Source organism: Temnothorax nylanderi, unplaced genomic scaffold (assembly GCF_030848795.1).
Source record: "Temnothorax nylanderi isolate EJ_2023f unplaced genomic scaffold, tnyl_v1.0 TNYL_tig0308_pilon, whole genome shotgun sequence".
NCBI classification, from domain to species: domain Eukaryota; kingdom Metazoa; phylum Arthropoda; class Insecta; order Hymenoptera; family Formicidae; genus Temnothorax; species Temnothorax nylanderi.
The window spans coordinates 179666-197187 of NW_027249370.1; the positions used below are offsets into that span (position 1 = coordinate 179666).

Genomic DNA, 17522 nt, shown 5'->3' on the forward strand with positions numbered 1-17522 from the left:
TCTTTTATACCCGGCGCGGCGGCGTTCCGCAGTGGCGGGGGTAGCGACGGCGACCGCGAGCGCCGGGATGGCGCGGCGGAACGGTCGGAAAATACGGCGTCCCGACGCCGCGATCGCGTTCGGCGGTCTTCGGCCGCGGTCGGCCCCATTCGGCGCGTCGAGGCGGTTGCCGCGGCAAGCCCGTTCGCGGGCTTCCTATCGTTATATGCTAGCGTTTAAAATAAGGTGGGCACACCGTGCCCGTTCCTCGCCCGGCGGATGGTCGGCCGGGCGGCCTCGGCAGGGTGTTACGCCGGAACGATGCAGTTTTCGGGGGTGCATCGTTACAAGAATAAGAGCAAATTATTATAATTTAAACGAGTCTTTAGCCAGAAAAGAATACATAGCGACACCTGACTGCGAATGTGGAGACTACGTGGAGGATATTAATCACGTGGTATGAGAATGTAGAAGGTACGACGATCTGAGAGAAAAATTGAACGAGGAACTTGAAATTAGGAATCTAAGAGGAACGGAAGACATATTTGAGCTAATCAAGAGAGAAGACTGGTCAAAGATATCAGTGATATTCAAGTTTATTAAAAAATTAAATAGAATCATATAAAATAGAAGGAAACACAGACCAATACTAAACTACGATATATAGCCCAAAGGTGGGGCTGAAGGCGTCTATAGCTCCACCCGGAGTTAATAACCTCAAAAAAAAAAAAAACGCTCGCCTACCCGCTGCCGGAGAAAGTTCGCTGTCCCCGGTGCTGGGTAGGCGATAGTGGCCACGCTAGACCGCAGGGCGAGTACTGCGACTCGGCTCACCTCGCGAAACATCAAAAGAAAGTGCATCCGGGGGACTCCATAACCTATAAGTGCTCGATATGTAACTATCTTGGCAAAACATCTGTGCCACTCAGAAATGTTAAAGCTCATTATGAGCGAGAGCACGGCGTCCCCCGGGTGCAGGAGCCGGGTCGTGCCGCGGGCACTCAGTGCGCGAACGGTGGGCCGTTATTAACATCGCGGGCGCGGGCAACACGTGCGTCATCCGCGACAGTGTCATCGTCGCAGTCGTCCTCTGGAGGAGTACAGCGACGCCGCGCGTGCGACTCGCGACCACCCGGGGCAACCTCCACGGCCGCCGCACCACCATCCGCAGCACCAGCACCATCACCGCCTGCAACATCATCATCCGCAGGAACACGTGAGTCCCCCACATACGCGGCCGTAACCGCCGCAGCATCCCCGGCGGCACGTCCATCTTCGTCGCCGGTGACAGTTGCTGCGGCCCAGGTTACACGCCGCAGTACGGCCGCAGCCCATGTCACCAGCCGCGGCAACGGGAGCGCCGCGCCGCGTGTAACTACTGCCGCCGACCTAAAGGCGCGTCCGCAACGGTCGGGTGGTTCGACCAATGGCAGTAGCCCGCCAATAGCAAGCGAGGCGCGCGTAAATTTCCGCAGAATTCGGGCAATGTTCCCGAAGTCGACTTCTGGGGAAACAATGAGGAAGATGCCGACCTCCCGGACCTCGCCACCCACCACCACGACGGCGAGGTCCTCGACGACGGACACCAGGAGTCGGAGGTCGGCCAGCGCGCCTCCCGAGAAGATCTGCGTCTCCAGGCCGGCACGCGTGTCCCCCCGGACAACACTAGCCGTCATTACTACTCCACCATCCAGTTTTGGCGGCGGGGGGACACTCAGCAGAGGAAAAAGACGCCCGAGAGGCCCGGGCCAATCACAGCCGGGCCCACTACAAGATCGAGATCTCGGGCGTCCAGCGTGCCGGTCGAGAAGAGCGCAGAGCGGGAAGCCCTGATCAGTCCACCAGAGGTCAGGGCAGTCGCGGAGAAGGGCGGCGGGGTGGCGAGGACGTCACCCCCGCAACGCGGGACACCGCCCCTCGGAGGGGCCTCCGGCTCGCCACTCAACATCAGTGGCAGCCCGGTGGGGGCCCCCATTATGGCGAGTCCATCCGCCACGACCGCGACTTCACTGCCGGCCACCCTGACGACGTGCACGGTGACGACCACTAAGGGTGCGTTCGGGGAGCTCGCTATTAGCGCTATTCGGCACTATCGGTGTTCGGGGAGCACGCTACCAATCCAACCAACGCCATCGTGACGTCACTGTCGGTAGCGTTTTGACGTCATAATTCGTGCTACCAACGCTCTTGCCAGAGAGGTAGTGCACGAATAGCGTTAAGCGTTGATAGCGTTGGTGGTGTCTCCCCGAACGCATGGTGACCGCATGTATGTATACAACATACAAATCAGGTTAGGATTGAAGTGCAGTTTTTACCGAATCGCACTTTATTTCTGCTCTGTTACGTATACTTTGCATGGAAATCATACATTAATACAATATAAATAATTGTGAACATAAATGCCATCCTGCTAACCGTTGACTTATATTTTTTACTGTTTGCAGCTAACTCGAGAATATTGTTTACTGAAGAAATCTTCAAATTGCGGTTTTGCTGGTCGAAGTTTTCCGGCAAAATATTAACTAGCGTCGTTTCGTGTTCTACTCTTTGCCGAGTCACATTCCTGTATGTTCGAGCGTTAATATTTCTGCTTCCTGTATACTTGTAAGTTTTGTATATGCGACATTTTTACTACGTTTACGCGAGCGCTACTTTTGTAGTAACTTATGATAATTCACCCGTTTACGCGGAGTAAATTATCGTAAGTTACTACAAAATCCCGTTTACGCGAAGGAATTATCGTAAGTTACTACAGAAATAACGCTCGCGTAAACGTAGTAATAGTTTTATCATAAACATAATATAAATGCGAAATTTCGTTATTCTTAACATGGATTTTTGGTCTATTTGCAGTTGTGTTTGTAAGTCATTGAATTACGTTTTATTATCTAAAATTAGTAATAACCGAACCTAAGAAAATGGAAGAAGAAGAAGTAATAGTCGCAGCAGCAGTGCTGGTACTGCGTAATTTAATTTATTCATCTGAAAGTGATGAAGAAGAAGTACAAGTAATAAGGAATCCAAGAAGAAATGTTGCTAGAATTGAAAATTATGTTGAACAAATAATACCAGCATTAACAAGAGAGCAATTTAAAGCCCACTTCAGGTATAATTTACTAATTTTTTTTATACGGAGTTATTTTGTGTGTGCATGCGCGTGTGTATGTATTTGTACGTGCGTGCGTGCGTGCGTGCGTGTGTGCGTGTGTGTGTGTAACATATATACAAGTCATATTTTGTAATTATTTGTAGTTATGTAATTTTTAATAATGTTACTAAAATAGAAATATTGTATTTATGTATATGCATAATGTGTGATTTCAGGATGGTTCCTGAAACCTGTGCTTTTGTTCTATCTTGTATAGAGCACAAACTACAAAGGACAACATTTGGAACACCAATGATCTCTCCACGCACACAGTTCCTTTTGGCATTATGGCGACTCTCTACTCCAGATTCATTTAGGTAAGTGTTCATATATTGCAATGATAGTGTTCAATAAAATAAATATTAACACTTTTATTTTTATACTGTATGAAGGATTTCATTCTTTATGTATAAATGTCATTGGTACATAGAAAGCTATTTTGTCGCAAATGTAACCCTTGTTAAGTTTGCTATGTAATTTTTTACATGCGTTTTTTTATGTTTAGGTCTATTTGTGAACGTTTTAATGTTGGTAGAAGTACTGCACTGTACATAACAAGAAGAGTTGTTAAGGCACTTGTTGATCTTGCACCCGTCATTATTAAATGGCCTACGGGAGAACGAGTACATGAAGTTTGGGAGGGATTTCGAAACACGAGTAGTTTTCCAAAAATAATTGGTGCCATCGATGGAAGCCATATTACCATTCCAGCTCCGAAAAAGAATCCTCATTGTTACATAAATCGAAAAGGTCGTCACTCCATCCAAATTCAGGTACGTTTAGTGTTTTATTCCAATTGTTTGTTATCAAATTTTATGTAATTATATATTTTTTATGTGAATGGCTAAATGTTAACGAAACGTCGGCATAATACTGTTCCATGATGTGGCCTTTCATACTAACGATATCAAGGAATTGCGAAAATTTAAACTAGAATTTCTTTTTTTTACTGTGTAGGCTATTTGTGACCATAAGTGTCAATTTACTCACTGCTATATTGGACATGTCGGATCTGTCCATGATCAGCGTGTGTTTCGCCAGTCTGAAGTTCAACATTACTTGGGAGATGAAACGAAATTTCCTCAAGATAGCCATTTAGTCGGCGATCAAGCATATAAGCTGCATGAAAATTTACTTGTACCGTATCGAGACAATGGTCACCTAACCGAAAGACAACGAAATTACAACTTTTGTCAATCTTCAGCAAGAATTGCTATAGAGAGAGCATTTGGGATATTGAAAGGAAGATTCCGATGTCTTTTAACCACACTTGCAATGGATCGAGTTGATCTAATCCCTATGCACATTCTTGCATGTTGCATATTACACAATATTTGTCTGATGAGAAGTGATGAATTAGATATTGAAATAAATGTGGACGAAGGCGAAGAAGCAAATGTAGCGGATGAAAATGTTCCTCTTCCTGGAGCAGCTGTTGCCAAAAGAGATCGTATATGCCAAACGTTAAGAATGAGACATGTATAAGTACTTATATATGTATATTATTTGTAAACTTCAGTTACTCTGTTTTCAAAATAAATGGTTTAAATACAACTTTTATAATATTAAACTGTACATACCAATGTATATACATATATGACTTTGTAGAATTCGGACAAAGCTAGTCTGCTAAGTATACATAGCTTACCTTTCCATTTCTCATCTAATTTTAAAACGTCAATTGGCTCCCTCACTACACTTGTTACTAGTTTAGTATCTTGCTTCTTTTTCTTATTGTTTTCTATTGCACTCATGTAAAGTTTAATTTAATACAACTGTTCTACAACCCACTAGAACCACAAATAAATTTATAGAATAATGAGAATACTGATTATAATTGATTCTATATTTTATTTTCATAATTATTACTTCATTTCATATAACATTTATAAAATATCTAACTTATCTGCTTTCTGTCCGGTACATTTACGCACAAGTAAAAAAAATCATTCGTTTTATTTACAATTCTTTTTTTTATTAGATATCAATTGCAAATTATACCATTATACAGTATTGCCTGAAACAAGCATGGTATGCGAAAAATAATATATATGTATCATAATAAACAACGCGCAATAGTATAAGAAATTTTTTATAATAAAAGACAAGCAACTCAGTGAGCATATTTTATAGAAATATTCGTAGAACGCGACACGTGTTACATACACATCTGCCAAAGACTCCTTTCTGTATCACATATTTCTAAGTCATCAAAATAACTATTATATATTCTTTAAAAATCTCTTCCTTAAATATTGTAACTTTCTTATAAAGCTTTATCTTTACGTATTATATACGTAAAGTAACATATTTGTTGTAATACACATTTCCTACTACATATATGGTAAGAAATATTAATTACAAGAAATATGTAAACAAACATAAAAAACAAAACACAAAATATAAATCTAATTTGTTTTTATATAAATAGTAATGTAGCAAAATAAAAAAAATTATTAATCAGCGAATGTGTTTGGCCCAAAAGCGTTGGAGATAAAAAAAATTATTAATCAGCGAATGTGTTTGGCCCAAAAGCGTTGGAGACAACTTCGTAGGCTATGTATTAACAGAGGACGTCAGCGATTCCAGGATCGTGTTGTGTCACCATCGTGTGCAGAGTAACGTCGCATTTTAACGTGATAGTCTTTCGAGTAGTTGATCCAACTTGTTCATTATTTTTTCATTTGATTGTAGCCTTTCCTTATGTCTTCTCTCCTTATTTTCTTCCATAGTTTTTTGGTCCATCGTTGCATCACCCTTTCGTTTACCTGCAAATATACATAAAAATATTTTTTAAGCTGTGCATCTAAAGAAGACGTGTCTTTAAAGCTGGTTTTACATTAATCGCAAGTAATTAGTTGCGATTTGAGATTGCCAATGAGCGTTGATGAGCTTTATATATGTAACGCGATGCTCATTAATTATCGCAAGTCGCAACCGACTGTTTGCAACTAATGTAGAACTAGCTTTACTATAACTTGGATTAGAGTATTATACATAGTCTACAATGGCCGTAGTAGTAAGCATCGAGTTTTGTATCAAATTACTACAAGTAATTCTTAATTTCAATCATAATGCAAATGTATGCTGACTTACGAGACCCTCTAACATTGAATTTGGAAGATTGATCGTCAGAAGAACTGCAGAAGCTTGTATTTTCTAGTGCTTCTGTTTCTAAAGCAATAGACAAGCTTGTATTTGCTGCTTTGTGTGTTTCTGCGCCAGTAGACGAAATAGTTGACATTGGTGTCATATACGGCTTTTCACCGAGAAGATTCTCCATCACCTGAACAGTTTATGCACAATATTATTAACTTTCGTCGAAATAAAAAAGATAGTGTCACTATTTTATACATGTATACATCGTATACTAACATCATAATATTTCCACGTTCGTTTATTATTTCCAGATTTATTGTTGTGATCCTTCACATTCTTGTATGTTCTTTTCATAGTATTTACTCTGGTCGTACATTGTTTGGCTGTTACAATGTATCCTTCGTTGTTTAATACTTCAGCAATTTCTTCCCATGCCTTTTTGTGAGTGATTTTGCCCGAATACATGGCTCGTTCCCGCTGTCTGTATGCTTCTAATAAAAGCAAAATCGCTTCATGACTCCATCTCGTAAAACCACCTGTTCGGCAAATAAAGATATTTAATATATATTTTATGTATTATGCATGTATAAAAAGATTACAAACAATATCTGAAATTTACTTACCCTCCATCGATTCTTCATCCTCCATTGTGCGTGCATCCTCTTCATTAGTTGTTACTGATGCAAAAGAATGCATTTCTCCTTAAAAAAAAAACGCTTTTTAAAACATTAATTATATATAAATTATATATAAATTATATATAAATATATAAATATAAATATAATCATATAATAAATTAAACCATTAATTAGGAAGTAATTAGGAAGAAGAACAAATTAAACAAACCTGATGTTTCGATTGAAGAAACCGTATTTGAAACGCAGGGGGTAAGTATATTTTCGGTTCCTAAAAAAAAATATATAAATAACTTTAAAAAGTTAAGACAAGAAATGTACCAATGTATTAATATTATTATAATTATATACAATAATATATTATAATATTATGTATAATATTTTATTATGTTTTTATATAAACTATGTACGTATCATATATAATATTATTTATGTCACATGTGCCAGGATAAGAAAAATTGTTGCCAAGCATATAGATTTGTTATTAATAACTCACCACTACCATACCTCTCATTCCGTGCATAATTAAGTAAATCTGTCCTATAAGCCATATCTAAATGCAAGTAAAAATTAAAACGTATTAAGCAAATAGTGAAAAAAGAGACAAATGTAAACATGTAATAATGAAAAGAAAAGGATGAAAGAAACAATTAAAATGAAAACATTAGTTATAGGATTATATGACTATTATATGATTATAACAGTATTATACATGGAAAAAAAATGTAGCACAAGAAAAACAATAGCCCTGATATGCATCACAAACAAAACAAAGACTACACAAAGTAAAAAATAGTTCAAGATGCACACGTAGAAGTATAATAAATAAAATAGTTATAAAAATAAGCCAAAAAGTTAGTTATAAAGATAAATCTTCAAGTAAACTGTTATTCACCCTTTTTTCTAACATTTATCAATGCTCTTACTTAATTATGTAACATTCAGTGTCCGTTGTAATGAAAATAAAACGAAAAAATAAGTCGAAACTTTGCAACAGTTAAAATAAAAGTGTAAATATTGACCTGCTTTATCCAGTACTTTGAACTTACCGTTTTGCGCTCTTTTAAACTCCTGTGAAGTAAGTAATAATGTAAACGTTTCTTGTGTATCTTCATCATAAATACATAGTTTTATACGATCCATGACCAACAGAACCCGCAATTAGACGCTGATAAACAATATTTCCCGAACGAGTTTGCTGCAAACAGGAAAGGATCTTACTCAACAAGGTTAACTGGATGACTTTCTGTTCACAATTATCCAGATAATATATTTTTTCTATGCCAAATTTAACAATTATACTTACAGAAACCAGAAATATTAACGGACGTATACAGATTAGATGCAAACAGGAAAGGATCTTACTCAACAAGTACTACGTTTACGCGAGCGTTACTTCTGTAGTAACTTACGGTAATTTACTCGTTTACGCGGAGTAAATTATCGTAAGTTACTACAAAATCCCGTTTATGCGAAGGAAAATCTCGTTTACGCGAAGGAAAATCTCGTTTACGCGAAGGAATTATCATAAGTTACTACAGAAGTAACGCTCGCGTAAACGTAGTTAAGGTTAACTGGATGACTTTTGTTCACAATTATCCAAATAATATATTTTTTCTATGCCAAACTTAACAATTATACTTACAGAAACCAGAAATATTAACGGACGTATACAGATGAATATAGTGGAATGCAGCTCGGCAAACGGCAAGTTCCACCGCGGTTTTTGTTTTGGCGCCTGTGCAACGCACGCTATTTGCTGTTCGGGGAGCTATCGCGCTATTGGCTCCGCGAACAGTCTTGGTAGCGTTTGCGTTGGTAGCGCGGTAGCGAGCTCCCCGAACGCACCCTAAGTGTGGGTCTTCCGTCATGACGACGGGGGTCACCACGGGGAGACGGAGCACGCCGCTCCGCTCTCCCCCTCTCCCGACGATCCAGGAGGTGGCGTCGCCGTGCGAGGAGGAGCGGACGCGGCCCCAGACGACCCCACCACCACCCAGGGAGGAACAGCGGCAGGAGGGCGCGGCGCAAGGAACAACAACACCACCCGAAGAGGAGGGGGACTCGCCGATTGGTGCGCCGTGGAGGATGGTGCGCCCGGGGAGAAATGCGAGGCGCCGGCTGAGCGATGGCTCTTCTGGGGGCGACAGCCCGCCCCAAATAACGCCGGCGAATAATATTGATTTTAATAATAATTCTCATTTTAACAACAATAGTTTAAATTCAATTAGAAATTGTTCCGTGCGCTTGGAACGCACAAATATTACAAATTTTTCCAATTTTACAGATTTTTCAATTATGAGCGGAGTGGACCCTCTGAGGCGGAGAGACGAGTCCGGAGGAGCAACGGGAGGGGAAGGCGTGCTGAAGATCAAGGTACGTCCGGACATCCGAATGTTCCCGTAAGTGTCCGGGGCGTGATGGGTCGTCGGCCGCGGGCACACGTAGCCGGCGGCTCCGGCGCCAGCGAGAAGACACCGCCGAGGGCCAACATCAGCCAACGCGGGCGCGGGGGGCATCGCCGACGTCCGCAGCGTGTGGAGGCTCCGCCTGTCCAGCCGTCCGGTGGCCAACCGACCCTCTGCGGCCGCTGCAAAGCGGTCCAAGGAGGAACGCGTGGCTGCCCGTGACGAGCTGGTAGGGCGGGCCGAAGCCGTTGCCTCGATTGCGGACCTAGAGGAGTTCGCGGCTTCGGTCGCGGCATTCTTCGGGGAGGATGCAACGGGTGTGGCGCGCGGTGGTGCGCCCGGCGCTCGCGATCGTCCACATCGGTCGCGTGAGGCGCGGGCCCGTCGGGGCGAGGGGGATCGCCCGGGGCGAGATGGCGTCGATAATAATAGAGGACCGGCACCGGCCGGTCCTCCTTCGCAGTCGGGAGAAGGGCGTGGTGGCTGGGTGCGCGAAGCGACCCGCATTCAGGCTCTGTACAGGGCGAACCGACGCAAGGCGGTCCGAGAGGTGCTGCAGGGGCCCGCTGATTTCTGCCAAGTGCCGAAGCAGCGGGTTCAGCAGTATTTCGAAGGACTATACAGCGGTGGGGAGGATCTGGCCAGCCCTGATGTGGAAGTGGAACAGCCTGTCCCCTTGAGTCAGGCCGGGGATGCTGCATATCTCATGGATCCCTTCTCGCCGCCGTAGAGGCCGCAGCGCTTTCGGTGGGGTTGCGGTTCAACCCTGCTAAAAGCGCCACTCTGCACATCGGTGCAGGAGTGGGCAGCAGGGTCCTGCCCACAGCGTTCGAAATCCAGGGACAGCCTGTTCATCATCTGGCGGAGGGCGAGTCTTATCGTCACCTTGGTGTGCCGACTGGATTCTCGGTAGACGCTACACCATTTCAGACCATTGATGGTCTGCTCGGGGGTCTTCGGGCGGTAGATCGATTCCTGCTTACCCCGTGGCAGAGAGTCGAAGTCGTTGCAACACACCTGTTGCCGCGGATGGACTTTCTGCTTCGGGGGGCCGCAGTGGAGAAGCGTCCCCTAGTAGCTGCGGACAAAATGGTCCGGAGGGCCGCTAAGGCCTGGCTCAATCTCCCGCAGCGTGCAAGCGCGGAACCAGTTTACCTCCCTCCCAGCCGGGGGGGTTGTGGACTGCTTCCGCTCGCCGACCTCGCGGACGTCCTGTCCGTCGCGCACGCCTTCCGTATGCTTACGGTTGGCGACAAGGCGGTCAGGGGACTCGCGTGGGCATTGCTGCGGGGGGTTGTAGCTAGGCGTATCGGTCATCCTCCGAGTAACGAGGTGCTCGCGTCTTTTCTCTTGGGTTCGCTCGAGGGGAGGATGCGTGACGGCGGGGAGCGCTCCCTGTGGTCGAGGGCTCGAAATGCCGCGCGGAGACAATCCGAGCGATTGTCGCTTCGGTGGGAATGGTGTGCGGCTACCGAGGAGATGATGGTGGTATGCCGGGGTGCCAGAGGCGCGACGGTGAAAATGCCAACAGGAGCTCGCTCCCAGGTGGTACATCGCTTGCGCTCAGCTGTAATAGAGTATTATACAGACCGGTTTTTAAGCAAGCCTGATCAGGGGAAGGTGTTCGAGGTGTCGTTGCGGGCGAGGGCGAGCAATCACTTCGCCCGTAATGGCAGCTTCACCCGCTTCGCCGACTGGCGCTTTATCCATCGCGCCAAGTTGGATGTCCTCCCTCTTAACGGTGCACGCCGTTGGGGGGAGCCGGACAAGAGGTGTCGGCGTTGCGGTGGGGCAGCTGAGACCCTTCCGCATGTTTTGAATCATGGCGGCGTCCATTCTGCCGCCATACAGCTGAGGCACGACGCCGTTCTGCACCGTCTCTGGAAGGCTTGTCGGCTTCCAGGAGATAAACGGGTCAACCAGCGGGTCGAGGGCGTCGAGGGGGAACTTGAGGGGTTACGACCTGATCTCGTGATCAGGCACGAGCCCTCCAAGAGTGTCGTCATATGCGACGTGACGGTGCCCTTTGAGAACCGTTGGCAGGCGTTCAAGGACGCAAGGGAGAGAAAACTTGCCAAGTATTCTCCCCTTGCTGAGGCGCTCCAACGCAAGGGGTACCGTGTGGTCGTGACGGCCTTCGTCGTCGGCGCCCTTGGCTCGTGGGATCCGACCAATGAGGGGGTGTTGAGATTGCTGCGCGTGGGCAGCGCGTACGCAACCTAGATGCGCCGTCTCATTGTCTCGGATACCATTCGCTGGTCAAGAGACATTTACGTGGAGCATGTGTCCGGCGTGCGCCAGTACGCCGCTCCTTTGCGTCCTTCCGCTGATGGGGTACCGGCCACTCCGCCTCGCGCGTTTCGCCGGCGTTGGCCCACCAACGAATAGGAGCGGCGCTAGTTCTTCTTTTTTCTAGTCCTTTGTGATTTTTTGTGTGTCGAGTATGAATGCCGCGTAATTTATTATTTTATGCATTGAGTGGCCACGTAGGTCACTCAATTTATTATTGTAAACAGCTCGATTTTTCTCTTCTTCTACTCTTTCTTTCTTATTTATATATTTCCGTACTTTTGTACTTTTTAACTTTTCTTTTTTCTTTCTTTGTATTCTCTTCTTATCTATACTTTTATTTTTAATCTTCGTATTTACTTGTGTGGGCCTGTATGTTCCGAGTGTTAATGCCGCGTACTCTATATTGTATTTTACCCGAGTGTGAGTGTTCCGCGAGACAAGCGCTAGCGCATACTTTTTATCCTTCGAGATATGCCGCACGCGGGCCCCTGGGTCAGTTTTAACTTCTGACGTCCACTTTTCTGTGATAGGCCCAGGGGCCACAAAGCTGTGATATTTTTAATATATTTATACTGACCGCGTCTGGGATTAGTCCCCCAGCGCGCTTTGCGATGGCCCACTGGCGGGGGGGGCCTCTTGTCCCCCGCCCATGATATTAATCTAAGACCGGCGTGCGGCCTAATTGCCGTGCCTTTGATATGTATTTTGTACCCCGGGGGCTTCGCCCCCGGGGAATTCGTTTGTTTTAAAATAAACAACATTTAATCTGTTCTTATCAGCTTAATATCTGATACAGTCCTCATAGAGGACTCAGAATATTAAACTGATATTTGAGCCCAGGCGTGGTCCCGGGGCTTGCTCCGGCCCTGCCGCGGGTCGACCCGGTATTGCAGTACCGCCGGGACCGGCCCAATTATCTATTAAAGCTCAAAAGTCCGTTTAATATTTTAAGTTCATTAGATAAAAGCTCGGAGAGCATTTGCCGGCACACGATTTTAGGTTAGAAAGATCGATTTTCGAGTGTGAGTGTTCGCGCGTGTGCCGGCCGGGAAGCGAAGTCCGCGTGTTATTCTAAGTGTTATTTTCGTGTTCCCCGGGAAATTTCCGATTAAAAAGTCATACTGTGAAGCCTTATTCCCGGGGAAATAAATTTTATAGTGCCGCGAAGCGTGAAAGTGGAGTGCCGCGACTGCTCGCCCTGGGACCGCGCGCCCAAGTTCGCGCGGTGCCGCCCGGCGCGTACGGTGATCGCGGGTGCGACGGGTGTCTTTCGCGGTGTGTTTCTTGATTTCGGAGCAAGTGCCACGTTGTACTTGTAAAGGGGTTAGGTTATACACTGCGAGCGGCCCTGTGGACGGGACACGCGGCCCGTTGCATCCGCGCTCTCCGGGCGCCTCCGGGGGCGCCGTGCATAACTCATTTTACTTATTTATTTATTTATTCACATTTATTTCTGCCTATTTATTCCATCTAATTCATATATATATTTTAACACCTTAATATGGCAGAGGCGCGCGGTCATCAACAACAGGAGCCGCTCGTGGTTACGCTCGCCTACCCGCTTCCGGAAAAAGTACCCTGTACCCGGTGCTGGGTGGGCGAGAGTGGCCACTGTAAACCGCAGGGCGAGTACTGCCACCGGGCTCACCTCGCAAAACATCAAAAGAACCTATAAGTGCTCAGTGTGTAATTATGTAGGCAAAACATCTGTGCCACTTCGGAACGTTAAAGCTCACTACGAGCTAGAGCACGGCGTCCTCCGGGTGCAGGAGCCGGGTCGCGCCGCGGGCACTCAGAGCGCGAACGGTGGGCCGTCATCTCAATCGCGGGCGCGGGCTACACGTGCGTCATCCGCGACAACGTCATCGTCGCAGTCGTCCTCCGGGGGAGCACAGCGACGCCGCGCGTGCGACTCGCGACCACCCAGGGCGCACACCACGGCCGCCGCACCACCATCCGCAGCACCAGCACCATCACCGCCTGCAACAACATCATCCGCAGGAACACGTGAGTCCCCCACATACGCGGCCGCCATCGCCGCAGCATCCCCGGCGGCACGGCCATCTTCGTCGCCGGTGACAGTTGCTGCGGCCACCGACGTATAGTTGCAAACAAATTAAAAATTATTGAAAATTATCTTATCCAATCGTTTGGAAATTATTTGGAGATATTTGGAAAAAACTTTTTAGAGTTTGGAGAAAACCATACAATAATCACAATTCATTAAAATCAATTAAGTGTATAATTAGCAGAAAGTGTCTAAAAAATATTTTTTTTAATCCAATCGCTCCAGAATCATTTGGATAAAGTGTCGATATAATTTTTATTATTTGGAAAACAACTCTATTCTAATAAAAATTAATTAAAGGTCATTATTTCGTTTTAATGTCTGCATGAAAGTCTTTATTGGTAGACAGGCTGTGTTTCGATATTGACTGTAAGCGCGATGGATAGTGTATAGTAAGCAATAGTATATGTATATTTATTTCAAGCATTTAACTGTATACAGCGTGAATAAATAATAATACTTCCGAATCTCTATCCATTTGATATTTAATAGCTCGTCTTTTGCAAAATACGGGGTTTAATGTAGTAACACACGGAGAGTAGATTCGATTAAAATATCGTTTTGCTGGTGGCAGATTCGATCTTATCAATGTTAAATGTCAAATGGACAATATAATCACGGATTAAAAACGTATTAAATAAATAATCGTACATACATTATAACGAAACACTATTTAATGTAGCGAGAATTCGATTCGGGTGATTGTTAACTTGTAATAACTATTACAATGCGATCAAACATAGGCAACAAATAAAAGATACAATACATGCGTTTGAAATTCAAAATATTTTCATACTCTTCTTGCTTGCTTCTATCATTCTCATACGCGTGTGAAAGTAATTCAAATTGAATTCAAATTTTTCTTCGTTTAGAAAGGATCTTTTCTTTTTTCTATAAGAGTGTCGCTTCTTGGCTCTCTAGAATCAAACTCGTATCTGAAAAAATTAATTCTCAAATGTTTAAGAAAACTTATATGCAAGCTAATAATAGTAAAAAAATTGACGTTATTATATGTACATACCCATTTTAAGGCATAATGCACGTTCAAATTGGTAATAGGGAATATGACACTAGAGACTAACATTTTATGGATGCATTAAATTACCCAATTATTATATCATAAATCGCTGTGCTTTATTTACAGTTCATTTAATTCATTAGTTATTTGCTATTCACAATTATGAGAGTTGAACGCATATAACTTTCGCTGTAAAAATGACACTTTATTCTATTACATATTGTGTTTTCTTATCGCACTGTTAACGTAGAGTTTGTGATGTTGTGAGGATATGTTGTACGGAGGGAGCTGCAGAAGAGATTTGCGATGGAAATTCAGAGTGTATTCGACATTGATTACAATATCCTGTGTAAAATTTACTTCTTCAAACTACATACAAGGCGTGCTAAAATTAACGAGTCAGATTATAATGAAGAATTTCTTGGTTCAAATCGCCTCGTATAGATCTTATTGTACTTTAAAATTTAAATGTGTGTATTTAATTTTTATATGCCTGAAAGCGATCGAGTTCTTCTCTCGATTGTTAAGTTTTGTTAATATGATACGTGACGTGTATTCTGTTATCTGTTATGTCTATTCGTATTTAGTATATTCTCGGCGGAACGTTGAAGATCAGTCAACCGTAGGAAGATTAAGAAATGCGCTATTATCTCGATTCGCACACGTTGCTCGAGCGTCCGTTATCTCACGTGGAACCCCACCAACCGGTGGTAATCCGTATATAGAAACCTGTTCGTCTAAGACATATCGATTATGCGAACTCTTAGCAAACTCGCCGTCCTCGAAATGCATCAACAGTGCCAGACTTCCAGCTGTAATATAATTCAAATTACAAATAACAAGATAATAATAGTAAATATATAATATGTAATAACGATAGTATATATGTAGTTGTTCTTGATTATTCTCAATTATATACTTACGGTTATCTAAAGGCGGGCAAGAACAGTTGGGTCTTAAGACAAATGCGATCGTCGAATGCAGGCGTTTGACGTCGTCGTGCGACGGTTGTATATCTAATAGGAGTCTTGCCTTTCGCAATCGTCTAATCGCCGCTTTTACAACGGTACTGGCAGAGCAATAAAGATCATTAATGTTCGACGGTAGTTCGTCGGCGCATACAGGGCAGGACTCGTTCGAACCAAGAGGTGCTAAAATAAAAAAAATTAATTAGTTTGGTATCGCCATTTATAACGAAGAAGATTAATCTTGCCAATTAAGATTGATCTTTCCAATTTCGAAAAGAGTAAATATAATAATAAGTATAAAGTGAATTGAAGCAAGCGTGGGCTATACTGTACGTTATTTTTAAGATCCAAATTCTCTGAAGAAGGGAGAACCAAAACGTGATTTCAACTTTATATAATAATTTTCACGTCTATTAGTTTGAATTCACGTACGTAATGTTTGCGCATTGCTCAGATCCACTTCTATCTTCTCTTCCGTTTCATTAGTCACATTCAACAGTGGATTGTCGTCAAAATGTGTGATGTCGGGTTTCACGGAAACCGCCACGGGCTCTTCGACCCCTTCGGGAGTCGCCAGTTCGTGATCGACCACAACGAAGAGCGGATTTCCGTCGAAATCCGTCCCAAAGGAATTTTGTCCCTGTCTGATAAGAGTTGAGAACGGTGCCTCCATATCCTCGAGATCTATGCTAGGAGGTCCAAGCCTGTTGAACACGGGGTTCAAATGGATGTCTGGTTTGTCCGGTGCCTGGCCGCTTCCAGCTTCTCTTTGTGGTACTGAGAAATTTGGAAAAGTCAGAAAATTGCGAAAAAAGCATTGCGTAAAAAGAAGATTTATCTCGAAAATAACGAGAACAATTTAGCCAAAAGTTTCGCCTATCAAGCTTATTATTGATATGCAACTGAATGTGATTTCGTAAAATATGTTTCTTCTGGAAATGTGTACTGAAAGCATACTTTACGCGTTTCCATTTAATCGCGTAAATCATTCAAGTATATAACTTTAATAAGAGTTAAAGTAATGGGTCTATAAGAATATCAAGATGTTAGTTAAGCCTTTCGATAGGAAAATGGAGCATTATACAAACCTAAAGCTATCGAGGCAATTGGCAAAATCGTCCGGCGACCAACTACGTCTTTTATCCGAACTCCGTCTTTCTAGCGAACCACGTCGCGTCGGCGGTTCCACTTTCTTTCGCCACTGTTCCAGACCGCCCGACTTTCTGTCTAAAGATCCAGCACTGCCAGTGCTATCCGTATCACCACCGCCTCCGATTACACCAGACAGATGAATTGCAGTCCACGCGAGAGGCATTCTATAACGACCCAGGCGTTCGCACGCAGCAGCGGCGGCAGCTCTGACCTATACGGAAATGAATAAGACAATAATATGAGAAATTGCCATTTTGAATGCATCAGTATTTTATTTCAACATTTTATTACCTTATCTTTATTTTTATCTTCGCGTAAATATGGTTCGGCACAATCCGATATATCGCCCTGCAATACTTTCTCGAGCCGTACGACAAGAAACAAATCGGGACTGGGTTTATTGATGCTCAAAACGCAACTTCTAGCTAAGGTACTTGCATCGCTATAAGCGATGTGTCCTCCAAGCATTCTTTTCAATCCCTCTGAATTCATATCGACGTAGAAATTTTCGGACATCTGAAATATAACAATTTGTAATTAGCATTATGCATTCTTGAAGTTGTAATTTCAATGATAAGAAATATCATACCTTTTTCTTTTTTTTCTGGCATCGTATAATGCGAGACTCGCGAATATTGGCTCCACTTCTAGTTCTAACTTTAATTGCAGACATTTTACGAGAATTTTATGAGCAAAAGGTTCTGTAGGTTCCGGGGCAACGCTGATTTCTTGCCACTCGTCGTCAGGAGAAGTCG

The 17522-nt window shown here is 43.8% G+C and overlaps 3 protein-coding genes and 1 non-coding gene across 9 annotated transcripts; 2 read left to right on the forward strand and 2 right to left on the reverse strand.

Annotated features, from left to right (window-relative positions):
• Window positions 1-342: 342 nt before the first annotated feature.
• Window positions 343-4681, forward strand: LOC139780970 (putative nuclease HARBI1). 4 transcript variants are annotated; one of them, XM_071719719.1, is made up of 6 exons: window positions 343-1195; window positions 2424-2583; window positions 2833-3085; window positions 3304-3444; window positions 3633-3900; window positions 4085-4681. In XM_071719719.1, exons 3-6 carry the CDS (start codon window positions 2898-2900, stop codon window positions 4610-4612), a joined length of 1125 nt encoding a protein of 374 aa, XP_071575820.1. In that variant the 5' UTR covers window positions 343-1195; window positions 2424-2583; window positions 2833-2897; the 3' UTR covers window positions 4613-4681. The 4 variants fall into 4 exon arrangements, with proteins under 4 accessions (XP_071575820.1, XP_071575819.1, XP_071575817.1 ...); XM_071719718.1 differs by lacking the exon at window positions 343-1195 and adding an exon at window positions 1215-2031; XM_071719716.1 differs by lacking the exon at window positions 343-1195 and adding an exon at window positions 2046-2269.
• A 399-nt stretch (window positions 4682-5080) lies between these two features.
• On the reverse strand, window positions 5081-8707 carry LOC139780969 (uncharacterized). Of its 3 annotated transcripts, none has more exons than XM_071719714.1 (8): window positions 8507-8707; window positions 7911-8059; window positions 7358-7414; window positions 7073-7132; window positions 6850-6927; window positions 6503-6762; window positions 6224-6413; window positions 5081-5895 (listed from the first exon to the last, which is right to left on the reverse strand). In XM_071719714.1, exons 2-8 carry the CDS (start codon window positions 8002-8004, stop codon window positions 5759-5761), a joined length of 876 nt encoding a protein of 291 aa, XP_071575815.1. In that variant the 5' UTR covers window positions 8005-8059; window positions 8507-8707; the 3' UTR covers window positions 5081-5758. The 3 variants fall into 3 exon arrangements, with proteins under 3 accessions (XP_071575815.1, XP_071575814.1, XP_071575816.1); XM_071719713.1 differs by lacking the exon at window positions 8507-8707 and adding an exon at window positions 8168-8245; XM_071719715.1 differs by lacking the exons at window positions 7358-7414; window positions 8507-8707 and adding an exon at window positions 8168-8244.
• Window positions 8708-12295: 3588 nt separating this feature from the next.
• Window positions 12296-12479, forward strand: LOC139780984 (U2 spliceosomal RNA). The gene has a single exon (XR_011720392.1). It is a non-coding gene; the product is annotated as a U2 spliceosomal RNA (small nuclear RNA).
• Window positions 12480-14954: 2475 nt separating this feature from the next.
• On the reverse strand, window positions 14955-16587 carry LOC139780965 (uncharacterized). Its single transcript, XM_071719709.1, has 4 exons — window positions 16578-16587; window positions 16048-16392; window positions 15571-15798; window positions 14955-15459 (listed from the first exon to the last, which is right to left on the reverse strand). Exons 1-4 carry the CDS (start codon window positions 16585-16587, stop codon window positions 15260-15262), a joined length of 783 nt encoding a protein of 260 aa, XP_071575810.1. The 3' UTR covers window positions 14955-15259.
• Window positions 16588-17522: the final 935 nt, after the last annotated feature.